At 39.6% G+C, this 13,485-nt stretch overlaps 1 protein-coding gene across 2 annotated transcripts in view; it reads left to right on the forward strand.

Annotated features, from left to right (window-relative positions):
* The window catches only part of LOC127634470 (dipeptidyl aminopeptidase-like protein 6), a 483,292-nt gene that overhangs the window by 434,305 nt on the left and 35,502 nt on the right, over positions 1–13,485 (forward strand). For both annotated transcript variants that reach the window (XM_052114057.1, XM_052114056.1), the window contains exons 9-11: positions 9,266–9,420; positions 9,497–9,594; positions 12,994–13,117. In XM_052114057.1, coding sequence (XP_051970017.1) covers positions 9,266–9,420; positions 9,497–9,594; positions 12,994–13,117 — 377 coding nt within the window. The remainder of the gene's footprint in view (positions 1–9,265; positions 9,421–9,496; positions 9,595–12,993; positions 13,118–13,485) is intronic.

The following is a 13,485-nucleotide window of genomic DNA, read 5'->3' on the forward strand; positions in this document are numbered from 1 at the left end:
TGCCATCTATTGACATGGCAGTATGATTGTATATAGTAGAACTTTTATGTTGTGGTATGTTTCTTAATCGTATAATTGTTTTCAATCTTTGTGGTTAGGGTTAGGTTAAAGGGTAGGGAGAGTTCATGGCAAATTTACCACTGATCATTTTCACATGATCTTTGTGAAAATGTTTGCAGCAAATGAGCTTTGCTGCAAACTTGCCACAAATTGTCCATTGTTGCCAAAGACTCACCACTACCGGCGAAGAGCTATAAACTTCTGTCAAACATTTGCGGCGAATCAAAAGCTCATTTGCTTGTGAAAATATCAAGCTGCAGTTTGCTGGATCTGAACCTGGGTCTCCCACATTGCTGCTACAACATGCTTCCAGTTGCACCCACAAGGAAAGGTACACAATTGTAGGAGATGGTCCTTGTCACTGAGTGGGCATAATGTGTCCGAACCTAGGGCAGTGGAACTCTCAGAAACAATATGCCGACTTCCCGTGTGATCATGCTGTGGGCACACTTGTTAAGTGGATTTTCTGGTTGCTTAGTTTCAATTCAGTCCCTTATGAAGCTCCATTTTAGGATGCTCCCTGTGTAGGCTGTAGACAGCAATGCAGCTTACTAGGGTTCAGAAAAGATCTTCTGAGCGTCTTCTGTTTATTAGTTCAAATGGCCTGTGATTCTTATAGTTTAATGTATCACAAAGAGCATGAAGTTTGTTTCATTTTTGTCATCCATTCTCTCTTAAACAAGAATCTCAGAGGCTATCATTGAGGACACAATGATAGCTTCATGGTTTTTTTTTCTCTGATTACTAGTTTGATCTGTTTCCCATGTTCTGTGCCTTCCTTAGATCATTCATCTGATTAAAGCTGTGTATGTGATGTGTGCAGATATGAAGTTTCATTGCAGAATGGACTGAAGTGTTTTACTTGGCTCTCTACTTCCCCCTTCTGCCATTTAGTTTTTGAAATGAGCTACTATACCAAACTAACTTGCAGTTGCCCCAAAAAGTATTTGGGCATTTAACTTAAGTCACAGTTAAATTATATAAATGTCAATGTATTATATAGCAAAATATCAGAGCAAGTGTTTTCTACAAACAATTGATACTAGTGCTTTTCTCAGAACCATTTTTGCAATGATTTTTTAGCAATTGGTGTCGATGACATTTAGTAAATGTATGAAACCAGTTTCACTCAAGCAACCACAGTTGGAGATCAACACATTAAATATGGACACGTTCCACTTATCTTTTTGTACCACAATGTGTCCAAAATGTTGGCTTTATTTTGAACAAAAGTGTATTTATTGTTTATATTTTACAATTTAAGTTAGTTACACCCCAACACTGCTGCATGCAGACCTGTCTCTGTAATATTCTGTACAGCGTATCATATAGTGTCTTAGATTAGCTGCTAATAAGTGTGTCAGGTTTTACATTCTACAGTTTCTGATGAGTCAAAATCACAAGCTGGAAAAATTGTCATCTATCTGCCAGCATCCTCCAGTCTGAAGCTTTTTTAGGAGCAGTGCTTTAAAAGAGATTAAATTAGACACACAACGTCTCTGAGAGGATTTTAGCATGTTAGCTGTGTGCTAACAATGGGTGAATTCTTAACTGTATTTTTTGCATCCTTGGAGGGCACTTCAGGTATTTTAAATAGAGTCATTGCTGATTTAGAGTGTTGGACCATTACTCCAAATTGTTTTCAGGCAAGGATTGCATTACTTAAAACGAGCATTCTACCCCTGTTCAATTTCTGTAGTTGCAATTTCCTCCACCTGCTGGGTTCTGGGAAAAATTGTACAAAGCAATTTCAAGGTTCATTTGGAAGCGCAAGCGTCTAAGGATTAAGATGTTAGCTCTCCAAATGAAGGGGAAAGCAGGGGGTTTTGGCTTGCCCAATTTTAAATTCTATGCATGGTGTTTTGTGTATTGAGATCTTTTATTTTTGGGGATGAACCCATCAGCTCCTGTGGCTTGGCCTAATTTGGAAGATAACTTTGTTAAACCTCATAGGTTACAAGATCATATGTACTCCTATTTTCTTGACCGAAGATGTGAAGCTAAATTTGGCCCCAATATATCTTATTGAAGTGTGAAATTCAGAAGGAAGGCTTACAAAGTTTGAATCTAGATTTATTTCTAAGCTTCCTCTGCCCCATAATGCTATGTTACTTAAAGGTGTCCAATACATTTCTTTTTTAGATTGGAGTAAGAGAGGTATGCATACTATTTCAGAAGTTATTTGTTCATTTTAGGCTTTGAAAGATCAATTTAATCTACCAGGGTCTTCATTCTTTTTCTATCTACAACTATGTACTGCTTTAAATGTTTATGGAATATCCTAGGAAACCGTACTGGCTCCCGATTCTGTTCGTGAAGCTTTAACTTCAGATAAAGCAGGTCCTTGGTTTCTAATTTTATGAATAAATATTGGAAGGCTACTATAAACTCTCCTTAATTGGCAGGTTATGGAGTAAAGATTGAAGCTTTCACAGTCTGATATTAATTGGAAGGTTGTTTGGGATAATATTGTGTTAGCCTCTAGGAATCCAAATAATCATATCATTAACTATAATTTTGTTCACCATTTGTATTGTACTTCACAAAATCTTTTTCAAATGAAAAGCTCTTCCTCGCCAAACTGACAATCCTGTTCCCAATGGTGTTTTTTTTTTAATGTATGGTGTGGTCTTGCCAAGTGGTAAGATTTTGAAAAACTATATCAAAAGCTTTGTCAAAGATATTAGGTTAGAATCTCCCATGTAAACTTAACATTGTGGTATTGATAGATAGTTCTGCATTGTAGCTTACAGTTAAAGAAAAATGAATATGGCTTGTGGGACTCACGGCCGTGGGAAAGAAAAAAGATTTCTCAGCAATGGAAGAAATCACAGTACTTGTAAAAACAGTGGTATGTGGATGTTTTGAGCATTCCATATACAAAATTAGCCAATCAGTGGCTCAATTTCAAGGTACTAAAGAAGAAAATGTAAACATATTGTTGACATTAATTGATTGAATTGGGTTTTTCCTGTAAGGAAGCATTTTTTGTTTCTCTATAACGTGTTTAATATTTAATATTATTTAGTTGTTAATTTTTTTTTTGCAAAAAGCAATATCACACTTGCAGACTAAATGCTGCAGGTAATCACATCCTTGCTGATATATGGAACAACAGCATTATTGCAAGTGGAATATTGCTTAAATAATGTGTCTTGAGGCCATTAGGTTCTGTTCCCTTCCATTGTGCCCTGTTCTGCTGTTAAAACTGATTATTCTATTATTCGTCCTGACAACTCACAGACTAATTTGATTTTGAAAATATGTTTTGCACATCCTTAGTTATACATTTTTTAGGTTTTGAAGAATTTAGATTCTTTATTTTAAAAAAGTAAATAGCATCATCCAAGACAGTTTGCCTGCTGTGTATAGTGTTGTTTGTAATGACAAATAGCTTTGGTTGAGAGATTGTGTTAGCGTCTGCTGGAAGAGTTGATCAGACCTCTGCATGCCTTCACATCATTAAATTATCTTCACAATGATCTCCAGTCAATTAAGTTGCTAATGGTTTGTTAGAAGTCTGTTATTACTCTGATGAATCCAGTGAGGATGATAAACAACACTTAAGTCATGTTTGTTAAGAGTCTTCAGAATTTAAATAAGAACCTTAGAGATATGCTTACAACGGATATAAGAAGAGATGTGCTAGTGTGACATCACATGATCAGTATCAGGTTTTATTGATTGCATTGGTGCAGCAGAATGAAGTGTTTGAACAGGAGCCAGTCAAACTGATATGCGACGGATGTGTTTTACATTTCCTATTGTTTTACATGTTCTTTAGGCTAGCATGATTTTACTGACTGAGAATATTTAGCAGAGATGGAGCACTTGTATTAAAATGAATAGGAGAAATTGGAATGCTCAGTGGATGTAGAAAGGAAGTCCTGCCTTAGAGTAAAAGAGCCAATCACCTTTTAGATCCAGACATCGCCTGTCAATCATCTCGAGAACATGCATGTGCATTTGCTGAACCTGCCTGAAAATAAAGAAGCACAGTGTATGATACCGTTGTTTTCATATTTTACAGCTGATTTGAAATATGTTCTTTGAGCGTAATCTTGACCAACCGTTTTGGAGAATCCGGTCTTTCCCATTCAAGTAAATTATGCACTGTACTTTTATGCCTCTTGTTTACATAGATGCTCCCAGCCTACCTGGGAGCATTTCAAAGATGGCCGCCTAGTGGACTGACTTGCCTAAAATGGGGATTTGCCGAAGTGGACTGTGCTACAACAATGTTGTAGCGACTCCGTCGTGTGTGTTTATGTTTATGCTTTTGGTTTAAGTTTTCATGAAATATTTTGTATATTGACAAGCCGGTTCTCGCCTCCTCCTTGCCCATCCTTAACCGTGTTACATTGGTGCCGAAACCCGGGAAGGAGGAGGGATGCCCGTCGCAGAGTCCTCGACACTGCCGTCCACCCTGGGGAGCGCCGCTGCCATCTGCCGGGTGACAGAGTAGCCCGACCGCCAAGTTGGGGGCAAGTGGGGACTGGATACCCCGACCGCCTGGAGCGAGGGAACTGCTGCCGGGGGCGGAGGAGTGCCCTGCCGTCCCCAGAGACGCGGAGGGGTCGAGGGAGACCACCGTCCGCGAGGGGAGGAGGGAAGAAACTCTCCGACCGCCCGGAGCGGTAGAGCCACTGCCAGGGGCGGAGGAGTGTCCCCATTTGCTGCCAGAAAAGCGAAGGCGCGTTCTGCCCGCTGGGGGTCGAAGGTTTCACTCCGGTTCGAGCGGCTGTCGTCTGCCTGAGTGTGGAGGAGTGTTCGAGGACCACACGACGGTACATTAGAGAACCGGTGAGTGAGCTTTTTCTCTCTCTCCTCTCTCTCTCTCTCTCTCTTTCGCACCGTGTTGGCCTTTTCCCTCGCCTATTTTTTTGTTGTTGTTTTCTTCCCCTCCTGTCTCCTCCCAGGGCGAGGAAGGCGGGGATGACCATGCGGGACGCAAGATACACCCCGCCCCAGGGTGGACGGCAGTGTCCAGGACTCTGCGACAGGCATCCCTCCTCCTTCCCGGGTTTCGGCACCAATGTAACACTGTTAAAGGATGGGCAAGGAGGAGGCGAGAACCGGCTTGTCAATATAAATAATATTTAATGAAAACTTAAACCAAAAGCATAAACATAAACACACACAACGGACATGCCCGTAATTCTCTCTCTCTCGAACCATCATCACCGGCCGCCTTTATCCCTCGCGCGCCTCATCAGGCCGATTGGGGACTGGGCATGCGATATTCCGACCCGGCCCCACCCCCCTCCGCTCCACAAACATATATACTGTATGTATAGAGTAAAATTACCTGTACATATTAAGGCTCTAATACAAAAGCTGCCTAACTTTTGTCAACATAGGCAGCTGTGTTCTAAAGGCCTATTCACATCAACAGTGAAACAACAAAGCGAGGGAAATCTCTGAGGGAAATCATCCAATGAATAAATGAATGCAACGCAAGTTTCAAAGCTCACAAAAGAGACAATCTGCTGTTCATGTTGCTTAAGCAAACAACAGACGGTTACATTTAGTCTTTTAGCAAATTATTTACCCAAAGAAACTTGGTGATTTCAAGCTTCCTCATTTGTAAGCTCAAAAGTATAAAGTATACACAAATATTGGGTAAACCTTTTATTATTTTCCTATGAAACTTTTCAGTACTGAATAAAATTTACATTTCCCTTGACTTCATCAGCCATCTTTGATTTACTTTAACACTGAGCTCTTCAAAACACATTCTGGGATTGTCTAATCCAAAATTTGTATATAACATTTTATATTTTATAAAATAGCATAATTCTGCTGCCTACTGTTTGGAACAGTCTTTGTGTTTGGATTGTGTCCATGATCCTTAGAATGTTGATCAGGTAGTCCGCTGACTAGGTTTAGAGAGCAAGTCTGTCTTTTGTGTGTGTTTGTGTGTGTGTGTGTGTGTGTGTGTGTGTGTGTGTGTGTGTGTGTGTGTGTGTGTGTGTGTGTGTGTGTGTGTGGTTATAATGGAGACTAACTCTTCTAAACAGTAAGTTTCCTGATACAAACCGAAAGCTGTGTCCCCTGATTAAAGAGGACAAGTGTGTGTGTGTGTGTGTGTGTGCGTGCGTGCGTGCGTGTGTGTGTGTGTGTTTCTCCAGCTCTCACACTCCTGTCTCACCATACATCCAGCTCTGCCATTAAACCTCCATGTGTGTGCAATCAACAGCCCAACAAGGCAGGCAGAGAGAGACAAAGACAACAGGGATGAAAAGACAGAGATGACATTTAGGGTTTCTGAATCCTGTAATGAGAGGAGTTTTTTGTGTGTTGTAGGGTTGGTGTGGTTACTACAGGCCAGTGTCAAAAATGATCTTATGATAGTCACCACTATTCTCTCTAAACATCCACATTATATTCTTTAGACAGGGCGAATATTCCGGGGTTAATGAAAGTAAAGCTCTACGGACTGCATCTGAGTTATGCAGTTGATTACCACAGAAATAATAATAATATTGTAAATAATATTGCAAAATCATGTATACAGTATGCACTCACAAGGGAAGCCTATGGGGTATTGCACTTGGATAAATATTAAGATACATATTGTTTCAAGCATATAACCACAAAAGACAGCATTGTGTTGTTAAATTAGATTGGGTGTTAAAAATGATAACTATCATTGACTGTGAAAAGTTATCTATTTTTTTCACATCACTCACAGCCACGTAAAACTGGTAAACATGGAATCTTTCATATGATATGTGGAATGATACCAGAAAGGGACTGTTTAAATGCAGGAAAAACCCATAGGACTTATGTCAGACCACTCACCACTTCATCTAAGCACCTGAATTTTACAGTATATACTGTATATACACACACAGTGGCAAGAAAAAATATGTGAACCCTTTGGTTTTCTGCATTAATTGGTCATAGAATGTGAACTCAAAGACAAGCACAATGTGCTTACATTTTACATTTATGCATTTGGCAGACACTTTCATCCAAAGCGACTTACAGTGCACTTATTACAGGGACAATCACCCCAGGAGCCACCTGGAGTTAAGTGCCTTGCTCAAGAACATAATGATTATGTGCTCTAGCCAACTATGCCACCAAACAATTATAATCTTTAATTTAAACATTTACAGAGCTGTTGAGAAAGTAAGTGAACCCTTGGATTTAAGAGCTGGTCAATCCTCCTTTGAACTGGTCATCCTCGTTTGGCAGCAGTAACCTCAACCAATTATTTCTGGTAGCTGCGGATTAGACCTGCACAATGTTCAGAAAGAATTTTGGACCATTCTTCCATACAGAACTGATTCAGCTCAGGCATACTCTTAGGAAGTCTGGTGGGATCGGCATCAACAGAATCTCTTTGGGTTAAGGTCTAGGCTCTGACTGGGCCACACAAAAGGTGGATTTTCTTTTTTTTAAGCCTGGGTCATATGGGGTCATTGTCCTAATGCATCAGTCAACTTCTACTGAGCTTCAGCTGGCACACAGCCACCCTGACATTATCCTGTAGGATATCTTGATGAACTTGGGAATGAATTTTTCCCTTGATTGCTGCAAGCGGTCCCAAATCTTCATGTACTCCACTGTACTTCACCATTGGGATGATGTTTTCGTGTTGGTATGAGGTTCTCTTTTTTATGCCATACCTAGTGCTGTGTGTTCTTCCCAAACCTTAGTTTCATCATTCCACAAAACATTTTCCCAGTAGCATTGAGCAGTGCCAAGGTGGTCTTTGGCAAACTTCATGCATGCAGCAGTGTTTTTGTTGGAAAGTAGTGGTTTCTTTTGTGTTGTCCTGCCATCGACACCATGCCTATTTAATGTTTTCCAGATAGTAGACACATGAACAGAGATGTTAACCAGTTCCAATGATTGGGAGTTTATGTTTTTGACCTCATTGAGCATTCAGCAGTCATCTTGTCTGGACAGCCACTTCTTGGGAAAGTAGCCACAGTACTAAATCATCTCCATTTATAGACAGTTTGTCTAACTGTTGACTGATCCATATCTAAGCCCCTCGAGATAACTTTGTAACCCATTCCAGCTTTATGCAAAGCAGCAATTCTTGATCGTAGGTCTTCTGAGATCTCTTTTTTGCAAGGCGTTGTCCACGTCAGCAGATGCTTCTTATGAATAGCAAAGTTTGATTGCAAAAACCCACACTTCCAACCTTGTTTCATTAATTGAATCCCAGGTTTGCTAACTCCTGACTCTAATTAGCTTTAGTTGACGTCATTAGCCTAGGGATTCAAATACTTTTTCCAACCTACACTGTGAATGTTTTAATGATGTATTCAGTATATACAATAACAATACAAACGTGTGTGTGTTTTTAGTTTAAACAGATTGTGTTTGTTCATTATTGTAACTTAGATGATAATCAAACCAGATTTAAGACAAATTTATACATAAATGCAGGTTATTCCAAACACATACTTTTTCTTGCCAATGGTGGGTGGAGGTGTGTGTGCGTGCGTGCGTGCGTGCATGCATGCGTGCGTGCGTGAGCATTGAATTAATACACTGGTTCAATGTCACATTACCACCTTGGGTGTGCTATGAATGTGAAGTATAGAATTTTCCCTCACATCCCCCCTGTCTTCCCCCCCGGTCATATAGACAGATACTCTTGCCCCAAACTCACACAATGGGTTTGGACAATGTTGTATTAACAGGTTGATCAGGATGTTCAAACCAACAAAAGTATATCTTAATCTTAATCTTAATCTTAAACAGTTGTGATGAAGTGGTCAGAACTCTACTGAATGTGCCACTTCCTGCCCATTTGAGATCAGGAAAAGATGTCAGACCCTATTTCCACAGCCTTTTGGTTGACTCTAGAAATTGCTTTTTTTTTCTTCCTGAGATTGTGGAAGAGGATATGTGCTTGATAGAGAGTGCAGGTGTTCTCTCTCTCTTTCACTGGCCCTGCTGAAATTATGTTCCGCCCTGTGATTTATGAGCCAGAACCTTCCTCCCTGCCTCCGTGTGGGGAAGCAAAGATACTGAAACAGGTGGTTACAAAGAAATGCTTTTATCCACACCATGAGCATGGACTGTGCCCAAATGGAGATGGAAATATGGATGTAGTTGGAATGAGACCTTTGAGACGCCGTGTCACAGATGATTACTTTTTACTATTCCTGCAATTATTTGAGTGATTAAACCATTGTGATGTATGACTGATAGAAACTCCTTAATCTTTCTCTAACAGCGGAGATCTTTAAGTCCCATATCGCCCACTGGTGGTCTCCAGATGGAGCCAGACTCGCATACGCCACCATCAACGACACGCTGGTGCCCAAGATGGAGCTTCCAATGTTCACTGGCTCTGTATACCCTACAGCGAGACAGTATCACTATCCTAAGGTAAAGATTGGGCAAGTGGGAAAAATGTATAGTGTAGCAGTTGAGTGTTTGTTATGCATGAACATTTGTTTTCCAGGCCGGAGAGGAGAACCCAGTCATCTACCTTTATGTGGTGAATCTCAACGGTCCTCTGCACACCATTGAGATGAGAAAACCAGATGACCAGAGAATAGGGTGAGCTGACACTCATTAATGTAATCAGTATGCCAACTTTGTTGCAATCCTTGTTATTTCAACTTTATTCAAATAAATGTCTTTAATCTTCCTATACTACTCTGTCATTTTTTACCAAAATCAGTTTTTCTGATGTAAGAATGTCTGAGCAGTACAGGACATTTCCTCCATTGGCCATCTGAACACACAACAAACTTTTTTTGACTTGATTAGATAAGTGTCAGTAGTTGCAAAAAAAAATTAAAAAATAAAAGCGTCAACTTTACAGTCAAAATTGGCTGACCACAGGAAATGAATTGGACAGACTAAAAGAGCAATTTATATATATATATATATATATATATATATACATGTACACTACCTGTCATACATTTTTGTCAACAAAACTAATTTCAAACATTTAAGCATACACATTCAGATCAAAATGCATATTTAGTGTGCATCAAAATAATCCACATGACTCCATTTGACAAATAATGTTCTTCTGAACCCAAACGATTGATTATTTTTAGAAACAAAACAATTCTTAAATACTTTTTAACTACAAATGTTCACTTCCATACATCTCTGTGACGTGCGCTCATGAGAGGGATGACGTAAGATCGCTGGTAAGGTCAGGAAGCGCGTCATTGTTTACAAGAGAAACTTGCACTGACCACAGACCAAGTGCCATTCACAAAACAAAACAGTCCAAAACAATTTCATAATAATATAATATAAAATAAAATAAAAAAAAATTCTAAATAATAATAAAAAAAACAATGTAAACAATAATGCGGTTTCCTCCTTCATCCTCCACGTGACGCGTGCCCTTACCAACAATCTTACGCCATTATTCTCATGAGCACATGTCTCAGAGATGTACGGATGAAATCCTATCCTATAAAATCTTAAATTCTGTTTTGATGAAGAAAGAAACTCAGATACATCTTGGATGGCCTGAGGGTGAGTCATTTTTGGGTGAACTATTCCTTTAATGCATACACACACACACAGAAGTAAATGGATGAGACTAACTCAGCCAGAAGGTAGAACGCAGAACATTACACAACACAAACAAAGAATAAAGTCTGAGTCTTCTGTTTTATATACTTATTGCATTTTCACAGTCCATTTCTTTTCATTCCAGTGTGTTACTGTACATTTTCTTGATATTATTAATTTACTTTGAGTTATTACATTTTGAAGTTTGGAATAAACAGTTGGTAACAAATTGATTATTTATGTCTTCTCTTTCTAAGAGAAGACATAAATGCTTACTTGACTGAAAGCATAATGTGACATTATTGCAAAAGCAATGAAAATAAATGCTAAACTTTGAAAAAATAATAGTTTATAATGTCTAAATATACACTGATGAGCCAAAACATTATGACCACCTGCCTAATATGCTGTTGGTCCTCCGTATGCCACCCAAACAGTGCCAACCCGCTAAGGCATGGACTCTAATGACTGCATCATTAGCAGCAGATCCTTCCAAGTCCTGTAAGTTGTGAGGTGGAGCCAATGCTAATCAGACTAGTTGGTACACCACATCTCATAGAATGAGGAATGTGGAGGCTAGGGCAACACCTTGAACTCTTCAACATGTTCCTCAAACCATTCCTAAACAAAGTGTTCAGTGTGACAGGGCACATTGTCCTGCTGAATGAAGCCACTGCCATCAGGGAATACCATTGGCATTAAGGGGTGTAACTGGACTCCAACAATGTGTAGGTAGGTAGCACGTGTCAAATTGATGTCCACATGAATGGCCGGACCCAGAGCTTACCAGCAGATCATTGCCCAGAGCATCACACTCCCTCCACCGGCTTTGTCGTCTTCCCACAGTGCATCCTGGTGCCATCACTTCCCCAGGTAAACGGCGCACACATATATGGCCATCCACCTGATGTAAAAGAAAAGGGGACTCATCCGACCAGGTGACCTTTTTGCACTGCTCCAAGGTCCAGTTCCAACACTCGTGTGCCCATTGTAGGCACTTTCGACAGTGGACAGGGGTCATCATGAGCACTCTGACCTGTCTGCGGATATGCAACTCTATACACAGCAGGGTGCGATGCATTGTGTTGTGACACATTCCTCCTGTAACCATCATTAAAATGTTCTCTTACTTGTGTCACAGTAGACCCTGTGTCGGTTTGGACCAGACGGGATAGCCTTCGTTGTCCTCACGTATCGATGAGACTTGGGCGCCCAAAACCCTGTCGCCAGTTTGTGGTTTGCCCCTTCTCGGACCACTTTCAGTTGGTACTCACCACTGGTGACTGAGAGCACCCCACAAGCCTTGCCATTTCAGAGATGCTCTGACCCAGTCATCTGTCCATAACAATCTGGCCCTTGTCAAAGTCGCTCAGGTCTTTTACTCCTGTCCATTTCTCCAGCGTTCAACATGATGACTACCAGAACTGATTGTTCGTTTACAATATAATCTACCCAGACCTGACATGTGGCCTTGTTAGGAGATGATCAGTGTTATTTGCTTCACCTGTGAGTGGTCATAATGTTTTTGCTCATTGGTGTAAATACAAATGCATAACTTGTGATAAAATGTAGAATTACTACACAGTCGGGGGCTGCATAGAACACTGCAGCCTATTGATATTTTTGTCATAACATGATTTTCAAGTCATGTTATTTTTCTTTTTTCACCAGATGGCAGCAATCTGCCCCCAGTATATGGCACATTCTATATATTTTATACATGTTTCAAATGATAGATGTGTTTTTACTGTAGTGAAGTCACATAAATTGCTTATTTGCATAATATTTTATTACATTTTCAACTTTAAATCAGTAGTTTTACTGTATATATTTCTGTCATTTTTAATCTGATTACATCATTCACAATAATTCATGAGATTGTAGGTTATTCCCTAATGAAGGACATGAAGTACAGTCTTGTGTCTTCATCTTTTTATCTGATGTTTAAATAATGTATTGCTTCAAATCAAACGTTTTAATGTTGTGAATGACCTCAGAGCTGGTCGGATTGTATTTACATTTTGTAGTCAAATCCATCTCCACTGTGATTGGATAGAGATCAATCAAAGTCTCATGTGAAAAATGGAAAACGCTACTTTAAGTACAAATGACATCAGAGGCTGTTGTAACTGAAAATTCTCTGGCTTTTTGCAAATTTTAAAAACATTGATGCTTATAAATTGTTTGTCTGCTGCAAAGAACCCAGGTGTGCAGCATATAAGTGCCAACTGTACCCTACCCACAAGTCCTGACGAGGACTACATTACAATCGGTAGAGTTAAATTACCCGACATTTTCAATAAACAAACATGTAAAGATGTGTAATGATGTAAATGATGGACGTTTGAATTTATATCTTGATTTTAGAAATGATATCTGCCAGAAGACATAACTGTTCATTTTGTGTGTATACAGAGAATGCTATGTGGCAATGGTTAAATGGGCCACAAGTACAAAACTGGCTGTAAACTGGTTGAATCGAGCCCAGAATATCTCTATCCTGACCCTCTGTGAAGCCACAACGGGTGTCTGCACTAAGGTATGTTTGGATTTGTGAAATATGTGTGCACAGTAAAGAACATTTTAAAGTCTCTGCCCAAATTTGTGTACATTATGATGTTAAATTAAATAGTCCTAAAACACCTTCAATCCAAGTGTGAGAATTCACCTAACGACAAACAATTTTTTTTTTACCAAAATACCTGGTGACCAATTAAGATGCGTTTACAGTAATGGTAAGTTGCTGTAATGTTGGCCACTAGTATGCATTCCTCCTTGAGTACAGTATCCAATTGAATTAGACATAAAAGGATCAGATAAACGTCACTGTCTACACTCCCATTGGTAGTCGACAAATTGCATTGATGCACTTTTGCTGAAGTTGAAATGTTTTGTTGTAATGCAAAC

Source organism: Xyrauchen texanus, chromosome 41 (genome assembly GCF_025860055.1).
Source record: "Xyrauchen texanus isolate HMW12.3.18 chromosome 41, RBS_HiC_50CHRs, whole genome shotgun sequence".
Taxonomy (NCBI): domain Eukaryota; kingdom Metazoa; phylum Chordata; class Actinopteri; order Cypriniformes; family Catostomidae; genus Xyrauchen; species Xyrauchen texanus.